The 16,391-nt window shown below is 34.4% G+C and overlaps 1 protein-coding gene across 1 annotated transcript in view; it reads left to right on the top strand.

The window, feature by feature from the left end:
• LOC133081386 (disintegrin and metalloproteinase domain-containing protein 5-like) overlaps positions 1-16,391 on the top strand; it is a 159,307-nt gene that overhangs the window by 10,388 nt on the left and 132,528 nt on the right. Inside the window, exons 6-7 of the mRNA XM_061177481.1 lie at positions 452-626; positions 1,530-1,595. Coding sequence (XP_061033464.1) covers positions 452-626; positions 1,530-1,595 — 241 coding nt within the window. The remainder of the gene's footprint in view (positions 1-451; positions 627-1,529; positions 1,596-16,391) is intronic.

Below are 16,391 nucleotides of genomic sequence, written 5' to 3'. Positions count from 1 at the left end.
CTGCTCATAGTCTTTCTTAGGCGAATAGCACCTTTAACTCAGCCACACAAATAAATGATTTAAGACACGAAGTGTCAGAGGAGAGGCAGAGATTTCAAAGAGAACAAAGGGACCTAAGACTAAGGAAAAGAGTGCCTATGGCTCCTAAAGGTTGGCTTAGAAAATCAACACCCTAGGTAGAGGTCTTAACCCATTTAAGCACATGGATGCATGCCACTAACCTGCTTTCTTTAAGATAATCAAAATATTTTTATTAGGATATTTGTAATAAAAAGCCATACGTATACTGTGTTATTACTGGTCCAGTTCTGGAGCAACACCTCAAAGAATAAAGAGATAAATAGAAAAACTAAGGTGACTTTGAATGTAAAAAAATTTTTGGCCAACATCAACATTTCTCATAGTTTCAGTAGAATCATATCAGATTTGTTTTGATTATTTTAACATTCAGGGGAATATTGCAGTTTAAAAACATCTCATATGGAATTGAACCAATGGAAGCTGTATCAGGATTCATGCACATGATTCATGAAGAAAAAAATGATATAACTAATATTCCTCTGTTATGGGAAAATGACACTTATATCTATGATAGCTCACAGTATCAAGTCAGAAAAAGTTCAGAAGTAAGTGTGGACTGTTTAATTTTAAATTTTTCAGTATAATTTTATGAAATGAAAAATAGTTTCAGAGCAAAATTTGGTGATATGCAAATTTTAAATTTGTTTTACTTTTTCATGATGGCTCTGCATGACTTTTCAAACGGATGGAGAATGAAATTAAGTTCTTTGTTATGCTTGTTATTAATGAAAGTTTAGCAAAAACTTAGGTAATTAATCTTGGAAACAGATATGTGAATATAAGATTAAAGCAAAAAACTAATTTTCTCATGTGGGCATTTGGATAATTAATTAAATTATTCCTTTTCCTCAATTATTCTGGTAATTTAGGTGAAAATAATATGTGATCTAGATTTCTAAATGAGTCTTTGTTAATGCGAGAATTCAGAAATGAACAATATCAGTGGCTTACATAAGGTACATGTAAAGCAAACTGATGAATTCTTCCTCCACAAAGACCTGTAAGCTGCCATAAATAACTTTCCTGGCTCTAGTGAACTGCCCATGATTGTAAACTTTAGTAATATTTTTCTAAACTACATTGTCAAAAGTAGTTTCTAATAATTGGTTACCAGAAAATCTGCGCACGTGGAAGACTACTATGAAAAATTATCACAAGGCTAAGGAAAGGAAACTTTTATGTTATAAACTTAATATTTCTAATTTCAGCTATTGCAAAAATCGAAATATACCTGGGTTCTTGTATAGCTTGGAGTCTCATTGAAAATTCTTATTAATCACAGGCATGCTTTGGACTGGAATTTTCTGAATAGTACATAAATTTTGTAGTTGAAAATCACCTTAATATGTAATCAGTAGCAACACGTCTCTCAGTTTATCTCTGAACATACTTTCAATAGAAGGCAAATTTTTGGAAATTTCTCAAGACTCATGTTGTATGTTTTTCAGAGACCTGGCTATTTCAAGTTATTCCCCCAATATCTTGACATGTATATTGTTGTGGATAAAAATCTGGTAGGTTCTTTTTTTTGCATTGTTATTTTTAAATGATTTAACAATCGTCTTTAACCTGATTTCAAGGATATAATAAAAATGTTAAAACCATTTTTTGATAAAAGTTTATTTTGCTTTTGCAGTGAATGAATTCTTAAAAATTGTGAATACACCAAGTTTTTGTTAATTCATTTATTTTGTATTCTGGGCTCTCTAATTGCTTTTGTAAAGTGAACTATCTTTTCATTTTCTGAAGCTTGCCAGCTATTTTTCTTTTTTTCAAAAGGACTACATCCTCAATGGAAGCATAGATTAGAACTCCTCCAAACCCTACCCCCGCATACAATAATATCTAATTGCCTCAGCCTAATTGGAAGGGTAGTCTACAAAACAGATATGCCACTCCTCTTAAGCAAAGAGAGAAAACAAGTTATCTGTTTTGTTCTAGCTAAGTTCTAGGGGAACAAGTTATGTTTTGTTCTCCTAAGTTCAAGGTAAATGAAATGACAGAAAATGAACAAAATTCTCATATTGAGGATGCATGACTGTACTTCAGGTCTTGTATAGGTTTGGGTTTTGCATTTATACAGCATAGGCAATTAGTAGATTCTAAGCTATGAGGCTACATTTGTCCCAGGTTGGTAGATCTAAGGGCAGCTGATGGAAGCAAGTAGTATTTCTCTCTGGAGGAATGCAACTTCAAGCAGGATTCCTACAGATTAATATCAGCCATATATGAGCTCAAAATCCATAAGAGAATTAGCCACCATGTACAAGCGTTAGCAAAACAAAAACTCATAGATTAGACCCACACAATTTTGAGATATTAAAATTTTAAGATATAAGTTATAAAATAAAGATATTTTTTCCCATAAGGAAGTCATTGGTTCTGAAGAGGTGAATATGAGGCAGGGAAGCTGAGCTAACTCTTGGCAGAGGTGACAGAAATTGAAGTGTATGACTCATTAAAGAGTTGATAGGTTTTTTAATGTGGCTAAGCTGACCCAGTACAAAGTCAACACATGCACTAAAATCACAGTCTTACAAAATTACAAAGCAATTAGAAGTAGGAAAGCAGAATTTTAAGCATAATCAACAAAAGGAAAGCAATAAAGGGAAATAAAAACGTACATTAAACGTTTGTTTCATAAATGTGGAACAAATTAAAAGCTAATTAAGATAAAATATTTCAACTCAAATATGTAAGTAATTATATTAGATGTAGAGGGACTAAGTACTGCAGTTAAAATCCAAAGATAAATTTTAATTAAAAGCAAAGGCAGAGTATGATGTAAGACACACACACACACACACACACACACACACACACACACACACACACGTACATACACACTATGCTTACAACTGACATATCAAAAATATATGTCATGAAAATAAAAGATTATAAAAATATACCATAAAAACAAATATTCTAAAAACTTGTTTAGCTAGATTAATATCAGACAAAGTAGACTTTAAGATAAGTGTAAGTTATCTCTTACTGTGTAGCATACCACTCCAAAATTTAGTGGCCTAAACCAATAACCATTTATTTATTTGGTTGGGAGCCCAGAGATGTTTTTGGACTTTTATCAATCTCAGACCCTTTTTATCTAATCTGGTGGCCTTTTATTGATACAGTATCTTAAAACCTTTGTAGTCTTCTTTCTTTTCTCTTCTCTTTTTTTTCTTTTTACAGGATTACTTTTTAACCACCTGTTTTTCCTCACACAGAAAATGCTCTTTACTAAGATTTCAAAGGCATAGAGATACAGTTTAAAAGGTTTCAACAACTTCATTTAAACAAAATATACGTTGCTATGTGGTTACCAGTGGGCAGGTATGAGGATTAACTGCGACCTTTGTGAAGCCCAGTGGGGAGCTTGCAAAAGAAGTTCTCCTAGTGTCTTTTCTTGAAATAGCCCACCAGTGTGAAATCACCCATTTCTTGAATTGTTTTCTAATGAAGGAGTACAGAGTATTATGTTTGCTTAGCATAATGTCCTAAAGTTTTTTCCATGTTGTAGCATGTGACAGGATGCCCTTCTTTTTTAAGACTGCATAATATCCCACTGTGTGCCTATACAATATTTTCTTTATCCAGTCACCTGTTAATGGACCTTTGAGTTTCTTCCACCTTTTGGCTATTGTGAATAATGATGCAAGGAACATGAATGTGTAAATATTTCTTTGGGATCTTTCTTTTTTAAATGTTTGATAGAATTTTTTAGTGAATCTACCTGGTCCTAGATTTTACTTTATGATGTGGTTTTTGATTACTGATTCATTTTCATTACTTACTCATTATTGATCTAGTAATATCTTTAATATTTTTGTGTATTTCAGTCTTGGTGCGTTAGGTTTCTAGGAATTTATGTTTTTTATGTTATCCAATTAGTTAGCATATAATTATTCATAGTAGTCTCTTATAATCCTTTTTATTTTTGTGATATCAGTTGTAATGTCCTCATTTCATTTCTAATTTTAGTTATTTGTATCTTCTCTTTTTAAATTTTTTTTTATATTATATTGAAGTATAGTCAATTTACAATGTTGTGTTAGTTTCAGGTGTACAGCCAAGTGATTCAGTTATACATATACATATATCTATTCGTTTTCATATTCTTTTCGTATATAGGTTATTACAAGATACCGAATATAACTCCCTGTGCTATACAGTAGGTCCTTGTTGATTATCTACTTTATATATAGTAGTGTGCGTATGTTAATTCCAAACTCCTAATTTATCCCTCCCCACCTTTCCCTTTTGGTAACCATAAGTTTGTTTTCTATGTCTATGAGTCTGGTTCTGTTTTTTAAATAAGTTCATTGGTACCATTTTTTTTAGATTCCACATAATGTGTGTTATCATATATTTGTGTTTCTCTGTCTGACTTACTTCACTTAGAATAACAATTTCCTGGTCTATCCATGTTGCTGCAAAGCGCATTATTTCATTCTTTTTATGGCTGAGTAATATTCCATTGTATATATGTACCACATCATCTTTATCCATTCATCTGTTGATGGACATTTAGGTTGCTTCCATGTCTTGACAATTGTAAATAGTGCTGCAGTGAACATTGTGGTGCATGTACCTTTTTGAATTATGGTTTTCTCTGGATATATATGCCCAGGAGTGGGATCGCTGGATCATATGTTAGCTCTCTTTTTAGTTTTTTAAGGAACCTCCATATGTTCTCCATAGTGGCTGCACCAATTTACATTCCCACCAATGATGTAGGAGGGTTCCCTTTTCTCCACACCCTCTTCAGCATTTATTGTTTGTAGACCTTTTGATGATGGCCATTCTGACCGGTGTGAGGTGATACCTCATTGTAGTTTTGATTTGCATTTCTCTAATAATTAGCGATGTTGAGCATCTTTTCATGTACCTTTTGGCTGTCCATATGTCTTCTTTGGAGAAATGTCTATTTAGATCTGCCCATTTTTGATTGTGTTGTTTATTGTTTTGATATTGAGCTGTGTGAAGTGTTTGTATATTTTGGAGATTAATCTCTTGTCGGTCGCATCATCTGCAAAAATTTCCTCCCATTCTGTGGGCTGTCTTCATTTTGTTGATAGTTTCCTTTGCTGTGCAAAAGCTTTTAAGTTTAATTAGGTCCCAATTGTTTATTTTTGTTTTTATTTTCATTACTCTAGGAAGTGGATCAAAAAAGATCTTGCTGCCATTTATGTCAGTTCTGCCTGTGTTTTCCTCTTACATTTTAGGTCTTTAATCCATTTTGAGTTTATTTTGCTGTATGGTGTTAGAGAGTGTTCTTATTTCATTCTTTTACATGTGGCTGTCCACGTTTCCCAGCACCACTTATTGAAGAGGCTGTCTTTTCTCCATTGTATATTCTTGCCTTCTTTGTTGTAAATTAATTGACCATAGGTGTGTGGGTTTATTTCTGGGCTTTCTATCCTGTTCCATTGATCAATATTTCTATTTTTGTGCCCGTACCATACTCTTTTGATTAGTATAGCTTTGTAGCATAGTATGAAGTCAGGGCACCTGATTCCTCTAGCTCCATTTTTGTTTCTCAGTATTGATTTGACTATTCAGGGTTTTTTGTGTTTCCATACACATTTTAAGATTTTTTGTTCTAGATCTGCCAAAAATGCCATTGGTAATTTGATAGGGATTGCATTAAATATGTAGATTGCCTTGGGTAGTATAGTCATTTAGACAATATTGATTCTTCCAATCCAAGAACATGGTATATCATTCTATCTGTTTGTGTCATCTTTGATTTCTTTCTTCAGCATCTTATAGTTTTCAGACTATAGGTCTTTTGCCTTTTTAGGTAGTTTTATACCTAGGTATTTTCTTCTTTTTAATGAGATGGTAAATGGGATTGTTTCCTTAACTTCTCTTTCTGATCTTTTGTTGTTAGTGTATGGAAATGCAATAGATTTCTGCATATTAGTTTTGTATCCTGCAACTTTACCACATTCATTGATGAGCTGTATTAGTATTCTGGTAGCATCGTTAAGATTTTCTATGTATAGTATCATGTCATCTGCAAACAGTGACAGTTTTACTTCTTCTTTTCCAGTTAGGATTCCTTTTGGTTTCTTTTTCTTCTCTGATTCCCATGGCTAGGACTTCTGCAACTATGTTGAATAAAAATGGCAAGAGTGGACATCCTTGCCTTGTTCCTGGTCTTAGAGGAAATGCTTTCAGTTTTTCACTGTTGAGAATTATGTTTGCTGTGGATTTCTCATATATGGCCTTTATTATGTTGAGGTATGTTCCCTCTATGCCCACTTTCTGGAGGGTTTTTTAATCATAAATGGGTGTTGAATTTTGTCAAAAGCTTTTTCTGCCTCTATTGAGATGATCATATGGTTTTTATTCTTCACTTTGTTGATGTGGTGTATAACACTAATTGATTTGTGGATATTGAAGAGTCCTTACATCCCCGAGATAAATCCCACTTGACCATGGTGTATGATCCTTTTAATGTATTGTTGGATTTGGTTTGCTAGTGTTCTGTTGAGGATTTTTGCATCTATGTTCATCAGTGATATTGGCCTGTAATTTTCTTTTTTTGTGGTATCTTTGTCTGATTTTGGTGTCAGGGTGATGATGGCCTCATGGAATGAGTTTCAGAGTGTTCATCCCTCTGCAAATTTTGGGGAATATTTTCAGAAGGATAGGTGTTAACTCTTCTCTAAATGTTTGATAAAATTCGCCTGTGAAGCCATCTAGTCCTGGACTTTTGTCTGTTGGGAGTTTTTAAATTACAGTTTCAATTTCGGTACTTTGTGATTGGTCTGTTCATGTTTTCTATTTCTTCCTGCTTCAGTCTTAGAAGGTCGTACCTTTCTAAGACTTTGCCCATTTCTTCTAGGTTGTCCACTATAGTGATATATACTTGCTTTTAGTAGTCTGTTATGATCCTTTGTATTTCTGTGTTGTCGTTTGTAACTTCTCCTTTTTCATTTCTGATTTTATTGATTTGAGCCCTCTCCTTTTTTTCCCTCATGAGTATGGCTAAAGCTTTATCAATTTTGTTTATCTTTTCAAAGAACCAGCTTTTAGTTTCATTGATCTTTTATTGTTTTCTTCTTCTCCATTTCATTTATTTCTGCCTTGATCTTTGTGATTTCTTTCCTCCTACTAACTTTGGGTTTTGTTTGTTCTTTCTCTAGTTGCTTTAGGTGTAAAGTTAGGTTGTTTATTTGAGATTTTTCTTGTTCCCTGAGGTAAGATAGTATTGCTATAAATTTGTCTCTTAGAACTGCTTTTGCTCTGTCCCATAGGTTTTGGATCATCGTGTTTTCGTTTTCATTTGTCTCTAGGTTTTTTTGATTTCATCTTTGATTTCTTCAATGATCCATTGGTTGTTTAGTAACATATTGTTTAGCCTCCACGTGTTTGTGTTTTTTGCAGTTGTTTTCTTGTAGTTGATTTCTAATCTCATAGTGTTGTATTCAGAAAAGATGTTTGATATGACTTCAGTTTTCTTAAATTTACTGAGGCTTGCCTTATGGCCCAAGATGTGATCTATCCTCAATAATGTTCCTTGTGCACTTGAGAAGAATGTGTATTTGCTGCTTTTCTATGGAACACTGTATAGATATCAATTAAGTCCACCTGATCTAATGTGTCATTTAAGGACTGTGTTTCCTCATTGATTTTCTGTCTGGATGATCTCTCCATTGTTGTAACTGGGGTGTTAAAGTCCCCCACTATTATTGTGTTACTATCAATTTCTCCTTTTATACCTTTTAACATTTGCCTTATATATTGAGGTGCTCCCGTGTTGTGTGCATATATATATATATATATATATATATATATATATATATATGTACAATTGTTATATCTTTCTCTTGGATTGATCCCTTGATCATTATGTAGTGTCCTTCTTTGTCTCCTGTAACAGTCTTTATTTTAAAGTCTATTTTGTCTGATATGAGTATTGCTATTGCAGCTTCCTTTTGATTTCCATCTGCACGGAATACCTTTTTCCATCCCCTCACTTGCAGTCTGTACAGGTTTCTAGATCTGAAGTGAGTCTCTTGTAAACAGCATATACATGGGTCTTGTTTTTGTATCTGTTCAGCCAGTCTATGTCTTTTGACTGGAGCATTTAATTCATTTGCATTTAAGATAATTACCAATATGTGTGTTTTTATTGCCATTTTAAAAATTGTTTTGGATTTTTTGTAAGCTGTTTTTCTTCCTTTTCTCTTTTGTTCTCTTTTCTTGTGATTTGATGACTATGTTTAGTGTTGTGTTTGGATTCCTTTTTATTTTTTGTGTGTATATCTAACATAGATTTTTGGTTTATGGTTTCCATGAGGTTTTGATACAGTGGTCTCTATATATAAAGTTTGTTTTAAGTTGGTTGACTGTTAATTTCAAGTGCATTTCCAATATCCTGAATTTGTATTCTCCTCTTCTCATGATTGCTGGTTTTGATATCATATTTTTGTGTGGATGATTTCTTGACTATGCTGCATGTTTGCCTTTACAGGTGAGCTTTCCCATTTGTTTTCTTTTTTCTAGTTGTTGCCTTTTCTTTTCCACCTAGAGTTTTTCCTTTAGCATTTGTTGTAAAACTGGTTTGGTGGTGCTGAATTCTTTTGCTTGTCTGTAAAGCTTTTGATTTCTCTGTCAAGTCTGAATGAGAGCCTTGCTGGGTAGAGTATTCTTGGTTATAGGTTTTTCCCTTTCATCACTTTAGATACATTGTGCCACGCCCTTCTGGCCTGCAGAGTTTCTGCTGAAAAATCAGTTCATAGTTTTATGGGGATTCCTTTGTAAGGTTTTTGTTGCTTTTCCTTTGCTGCTTTTAAGATTTTCTCTTTGTCTTTAATTTTTGTCAATTTGATTAATACTTGTCTCAGCATATTCCTCCTTGGTGTTGTCTTGTATGGGACTCTCTGCCCTTCCTGGACTTGGGTGACTTCTTTCCCATATTAGGGAAGTTTTTGGCTATTATCTCTTTGAATATTTTCTCAGGACCTTTCTCTCTTTTCTCCTTCTGGGACCCCTATAATGCGAATGCTGTTTTGTTTAGTGTTGTCCCAGAGGTCTCTTAGACTGTCCTCTTTTCTTTTCATTCTTTTTTTCTTTATTCTGTTTTGTGGCAGTGATTTCCACCATTCTGTCTTCCAGCTCACTTATCTGTTCTTCTGCCTCTTTTATCTTGCTACTGATTCCTTCTAGTGTATTTTTCTTTTCAATTATCGTATTGTTCAACTCTGTTCTTTAGATCTTCTTGATCTTTCTTAAACATTTCTTGTATCTTCTCATTCTGTGCCTCCTTTCTTTTTTTGAAATCTTGGATCATCTTTACTGTCATTACTCTGAATTATTTTTTCAGGTAGATTGCCTATCTCCACTTCACTTAGTTGTTTTTCTGGGGTTTTATCTTGTTCCTTTGTCTGGAACATATTCCTCTGCCATTCCGTTTTGTCTGACTTTCTGTGTTTGTGGTCTCTGTTCGAGAGCCTACAGGATTGTAGTTCTGCTTCCTTCTGGTGTCTGCCCCCTGGTGGGTGAGGCTGTTCTAAGAGGCTTGTGCAGGCTTCCTTGTGGGAGGGCCTGGTTCCTGCCCACAGGTGTGTGGAGCTGGGTCTTTTCCCTCTGGTGGGCATGGACATGTCAAGAGGTGTGTTTAGAGCAGCTTTGGGCTCAGGACTACTTTAGGCAGCCTGTCTGCTGATGGGTGGGCTGTGTTTCTGCTCTGTTGGTTGTTGGGCCTGAGGCATCCCAGCACTTGAGCCTACAGGCCATTGGGTGGGGCCAGGTCTTGCTGTCAAATGGCCACTTCCAGGAGAGCTCACCCCAGTGAGTACTCCCAGGTACCGCCCTCACCAGTGTCCGTGTCACTGCAATGAGCCAAAGCCATCCCCCACCTCCCCAGGAAATGCTCTAAGACCAGCAGGTAGGTCTTGCCCAGGCTCTTATGAAGTCACTGCTTTTTCTCTCAGTCCCAGTGCACACAAGAACCTGGGAGGAGAGGCTTCCTTTTCCTGATGAGTAACTCACTGAGACTGCTGGACTCATCCATCCGTCATACTCCATGAGGGCCATGGGAGCCTTTCAAATCTGTATCTTCTCTTTTTTTTAAGTAAGTAAATGTGGTTGTTTTCTTAGTTTCTCTTTCTGCTAGTTTATTGTTACTGCATAGAAAGACTATAGATTCCTGTATAATGATTGTGTACCTTTATTGAATTTGTTTCAATAAATTGTGCAAATTTATTGAATTTATTAGTTATAATAGGTTTTGGTGGGGTCTTTCAGATTTTCTATATGTAAAATTATGCCATCTGCAAATAGGTCAGTTTTACTTCTTCTTTCTGATTTGGATGCCTTTTATTTCTTTTTCTTGCCTGATTGCTCTTCCTCAAACTGTGTTGAATAAGAGTGTGATAGTGGGCATCTTTGTCTTGTTCTTGATCTTGGAGGGATAGCATTCTATTCTTCAGCATTGAATATAGTGTTTGCTGTGGGTTTGTCATATACGGCCTTTATTATATACATTTTACTGATAGTTTTTATCATACGGATGTTAAATGTTGTCAAAAGCTTTTTCTGCATCTATCGAAATGATCATATGGTTTTTATTCTTCAGTTTGTTAATGTGGTGTATCATGCTAATTGATTTCTGGATGTTGAACCATTTTTGTGTCCCTGGAATAAATCTCACTTAATCATGGTGTATGATCCTTTTAACCTATTGTTGTATTTGGTTTACTAATGTTTTGTTGAGGATTTTTGCATCTATATTCATCAGAGATATTAGGCTTTAATGTACTTTTTTGTGTGTTGTACTTGCCTAATTTTGGTAAATTAGGCAAGGTAAGGTTGGCCTTGTAAAATGAGTTAATTTTAATTTTCCTTAATTTTTTGGGAACAGTTTGAAAAGATTGATATTAAAGCTTCTTTGACTGGTAGAATTCACCTATGTGGCCATTTCACCGTGGACTTTTGTTTTTTGGGAGTTTTTTTTATTACTGATTCAATCTCCTTACTAGTGATTGGTTTATTCAGATTTTCTATTTCTTCGTGATTCAGTCTTGAAAGGTTGTATAATTCTGAGAATTTATCCACTTGTATGTTGTTAAGTTTCTTGGCATATAGCAGTTCATTGTATTCTCTCATAATCCTTGTATTTCTAAGGTATCTGTTGTAATTTCTCTTCTTTTGTTTCTGATTTTCTCTGAGTTTCTCTCTTTTTTCTTAGTCTAGCTAAAGGTTTGTCTTTTTCTTCAAAGAACCATCTCTTAGTTTCATCAATCTTTTCTATTTTATTAGTCTCTTTCATTTATTTTTGCTCTGATCTTTATTAATTTCTTTTTTGTCTACTGCCTTTTTGCTTCGCTTTTTCTTCTTTTTCTAGTTCCTTTAGGTATGGGTTAGGTTGGTTCTTTGAGATTTTTCTTAATTTCTTGAGGTAATCTGGTGTTGATATAAACTTTCCTTTTAGTACCGCATCCCACAGATTTTGATATGTGGCATTTTCATTTGTCTTCAGGTAATTTTTGACTTCTCCTTTGATTTTTTTCTTTGATCCAATAGTTGTTCAAAGAATGGTGTTTAGTCTCCACACATTTGTGATTTTCAGAGCTTTCTTCTTGTAGTTGATTTCTTGTTTCATAACATTATGGTTGGGATAGATGCTTGATATGATTTTAATTTTCTTAAATTTATTGAGACTTGTTTTGTTTCTCAACATGTGGTCTGTCCTTGAGAAAGTTCCATGTGCACTTGAGAAGAATGTGTATTCTGATGCATTTAGATGGAATGTTCTGTACAAATCTATCAAATCCATCTTGTCTAATGTTTCATTGAAGGCCACTGTTTCCTTGTTGACTTTAGGTCTGTTAATAATTGCTTTATATATTTTGGTTCTCCTATGTTTGGTGCATACATATTAATAACTGTTATGTGTTCTTGATGAATTGTTCCTTTTATCATTATATACTGTCCATTTTTGTGTCGTTACTTTTTTGGCTTGAAGTCTATTTTGTCTGTTATGAGTATGGCTACACTCATTTTCTTTTGGCTGCCATTGGCTTGGAGTGTCATCTTCCATCCCTTCACTTTGAGCCTATGTTTGTCTTCAGAGCTAAGATGTGTCTTCTGGAGGCAGCATATTATTGGGTCTTGTTTCTTAATCCATTCAGCCACTCTGTGTCTTTTGGTTGGTAAATTCAATCCATTTACATTTAGGGTGATTATTGATAAATGAGGTCTTCATAGTGCTGCTTTTGTTTTCTGGCTGCTCTATATCTCCATTGTTTCTTTTTTCTTGTGTTTCTGTCTGTCATTTTGGTTTGGTGGTTTTCCGTGACATTTTTCTCAGTTTCCTCTTTTTTTGTGTTTTATGTCTCTGTTCTAGATTTATATTTCGTTTATCATGAAGTTTGTATTAAACATCTCATAGATAAAATAGTTCTTTTTCTGCTGATAGCATCTTATCTTCATTTGCCTGTATGAGTTCCATTCTTTTCCTCTTCCCTTTTTGTGTTTGTTATCTCAAATTATCTATCCCTTTTTATGTAATGAGTTTGTTACCAAGTTGAATTAGCTATAGTCATTCTTCTACTCCACCCAGCTGCCTTTAACCTTTATTCTATGAAGTGCTTAACAACCAATTCTAATACAGAGTTGCAATTTTTAAATTCTGTTTGTCTGTATATCATTTTACTCAAAGTTTTGTGTGCTTTTTCCTTTTCATTTTAGGTAGAAGAGCTCCTTTCAACATTTCTTATAAGACAAGTCTAGTGATAATGAACTCTCCCAGCTTTTGTTTGTCTGGGAAAACCTTTATTTTTCCTTCATATTTGAAGGGTAACTTAGCTGGATAGAGTATTCTTGGCAGACAGTTTTCAGATTTAATATTTTGAGTATGTCATTCCACTCTCTCCTGGCCTGCAGAGTTTCCACTGAGAAATCTGCTGATAGCCTAATGGGGGCTCCTTGTAGGTTACCTTTTCTCCCCTGCTGCCTTTAAAATTTGTTCTTTGTCATTGACTTTGTCAATTTTAGTATAATATGTCTTGGAGAAGGTCATTTTGCATTGATATAATTAGGTGTTCTCTAAGCTTGTATATCCAGTTCCTTCCCCTTGTTTGGAAAGTTCTCAGCTATAATTTCTTTAAGTAAATTCTATGCTCCTTTCTTCCTCTCTTTTCCATCTGGGATACCCATTTTCCTCATGTTGCCCTTCCCAATGGAATCAGATAGTTCTCACAGAATTTCTTCATTTTTTCCATCTTGTTTCACTCTCCTCTTCTACCTGGATCATTTCTAGTTTTCTATATTTGAGCTGGCTAATTCTGTCTTCCATATGGTCTGCTCTATTTCCAATGCTTTCTAATGAATTCTTCATCTCATTTATTGAATTCTCTAGCTCCAGAATTTATTTGTTTTATTTTTTAAGAGCTTCAATCTCTTTGGTAAATTATTCATTCTGTTCATCAATTTTATTTTTTAACTCACTGGAATGCTTTTCTTAACTTTCCTTTATGGGGTGGGAGGTGGGATTGCAGGCAGTGCCTCTGCTGTTCCTCTCGTTTCACCCCCACTATGTGTTCCAGTCTGCCCACCTTTACCTTATAGATGTGTGGAATTCTCCAGCGTCCTGGTGTGTTGGGCACAGGAAACTTTGTTGTGTTATAGATATTTTACTGGTTGTGATTGAGGGGGGAGACAAAGAGAGCATTTCATGTTACCATGATACTGACATCGCTGTTTCATGTGTGCTTTAGAAGAATGTATATTTGTATATTCTGCCTTGTTGAGTTTAGTGTTTTGTATTATCTATTAGGACAATTGGTCTATAGTGTTCAAGTTTTCTACTTCCTTATTGATCTATGTCTGTTGTTCTAGCTATGCATTGATTTTGATGAATGATCCTTTTAATGAGTTGCTGAATTTTATTCACCATTTTGCATCAATATTCATCAGGTATATTGGCCTATAGTTTTTATTTTTTTCTTGTAGTGTTCCTTTCAGGCTCTGTTATCAGAGTAATGTTCGCTTCATGAAATCAGTTTGGGAGGGTTCCCACCTCTTTGATTTTTTGGAAGAGTTTGAAAATAATTAGTGTTAATTCTTTAAAGTTTTGGTAAAATTCATCAGTGAATCCATCTAGTCCTGGTCTTTTCTTCACTGGGAGACTTTTTATTATTGATTTAATCTCCTTAATAGTTATTGATCTGTTCAGATTTTCTTTCTTTCTGTTTCATTCTTGGTAGGTTGTATGTTTGTAACAATTTCCCATTTTCTGTAGGCTGTCCAGTTTGTTGGCATAGTAGCCTCTTATGATCCTTGTATTTCTGTGTTATCTGTTGTGATAGCTATGGTCTCATTTTAAATTTTGTTGACGTGGATCCTTGCTCTTTTTTTCTTGGTTATTCTAGCTAAAGATTTGTCAAGTTTGTTTACCTTCTGAACAACAAAAATCTTAGTTTTGTTAATCTTTTCTATAATTTTCCTTTTCTCTTTTTCATTTATTTCTGCTCTAATCTTTATTAATACTTTTCATACTGCTAATTTTCAGCTGAGCTTCTTCTTTTACTCCTAGTTCCTTGAGATGTAGTTAGGTTGTTTATTTGAGATCTTTCAGTTTTCTTGATGTGTAGTCATTTATAGGTATAAAGTTTCCTCTTAGAACTGCTTTTGCCATATCCCATAAATTTTGTTATATTTTATTTCCATTTTTATTTGACTCAAGATCTTTTCCCTCCAGTTATTTTCTTATTTGAGCCATTGATTGTTTGGGAGTTTTGTTTAATTTCCATGTATTCTTCAGTATTCCAGTTTTCCTCCTGTTATTGATTTCTAGATTGTTACCATTATGATCAGAGAAGATTCTTGCTATGATTTCAATCTTCTGGAATTTGCGAGACTTATTTTGTACCCCTACATGGTGTATCCTAGAAATTGTCCCATTTGCACTTGAGAAGAATGTGTATTCTGCTGTTGTCAGATAGAATGCTATGTATATAGCTGTTAGGTAGATTTGGTCTATAATGTTGTTTAAATCTGCTGCTTTCTTATTGATTCTCTGCTGGATGAGATATCCATTGTTAAAAATGGGGTATCAAAGTTTCCAAGTATTGTATTGTTGTTTATTTCTCCTTTTTAGCTCTGTTAGTATTTGCTTTATATATTTTCATGCTCTGATGTTGTGTGCATAAATATTTTCAATTGTATCTTTTTGATGGATTGACCCTTGATCATTATGATTATATTAATAAAATGCACTTCTTTGTGTTACCATTTTTGGTTTAATTTTTATTTTGTCTGAAATAAGTTTATTTATCCTTGACTTTTTGTGGTTACCATTAGCTTGGAATTTCTTTTTCCATCCCTTCCCTCTTAGTCTGTTTTTGTCTTTAATGCTAAACTGAGTTTCTTATAGGCAGCATATTATTGGATCTTCTTTTTTTCTGTTTAACATTCTGTGTCTTTTGATTGGAGAATTTAATCCATTCCCATTTATAATTACTGATTGGTAAGGACTTACTGCTGCCCTTTTGTTAATTATATTCTGACTGTTTTGTATAGCCATCGTTTCTCACTTCTGATCCTCCTGTATTCTTTTGTAATTTGATGACCTTTAGTATCAATATGCTTTGACCATTTTTGTCATGTTCTTTTGTGTAACTATTACAGTAATTCCCCTACATACAAACGCGTTCTGTTCCAAGAGTGCATTCTTAAGTCCAATTTGTTTGTAAATCCAACAAAGTTAGCCTAGGTACCCAATTAAGACAATTGGCTATATAGTACTGTACTGTAATAGGTTTATGATACTTTTTACACAAATAATACATAAAAAACAAACACAAAAAATAAAGAAAACATTTTTAATCTTATAGTACAGTACCTGGAAAAGTACAGTAGTACAGTACAACAGCTGACATATGGGGCTGGCATCGAGTGAACAGGCAAGAAGAGTCAGTGGACTAGAGGAGGGAGAGGAGGTAGGAGGTGGTAGAGCTGAAGGATCGTCAGCAATAGGAGACAGGGCAAGCTACAACTTCACTCACACCTGAGGTTCATGGCACAGGTTCTGGTTCCTTGCTGGATTCAATTCTGTCTACCCTCTTGAAAAAATCCAGTGATGTCTAGGTAGTAGCTCTTTTTTTCTCGTCATAGATGACATGGTAGCAGTGGATTGGATTCTGAACGGCTGCTGCAACCTTCGTGTACTGTTCTACATTTGGGTCCTGTTCCTCAAAAACTAACAGTGCCTCCTCAAGTAAAGAAAATCCCCTTGCCATTTCCTGCATCCTGAATCTCTTCTATTCTTCAGTTACTTCTTCTTCCTCTTGTCT

The sequence above is a fragment of the Eubalaena glacialis genome, chromosome 20 (assembly GCF_028564815.1).
Source record: "Eubalaena glacialis isolate mEubGla1 chromosome 20, mEubGla1.1.hap2.+ XY, whole genome shotgun sequence".
Lineage (NCBI taxonomy): Eukaryota > Metazoa > Chordata > Mammalia > Artiodactyla > Balaenidae > Eubalaena > Eubalaena glacialis.
The sequence above is the reverse complement of the archived record's forward strand: the minus strand, read 5'-3'. Positions and strand labels throughout refer to the sequence as shown.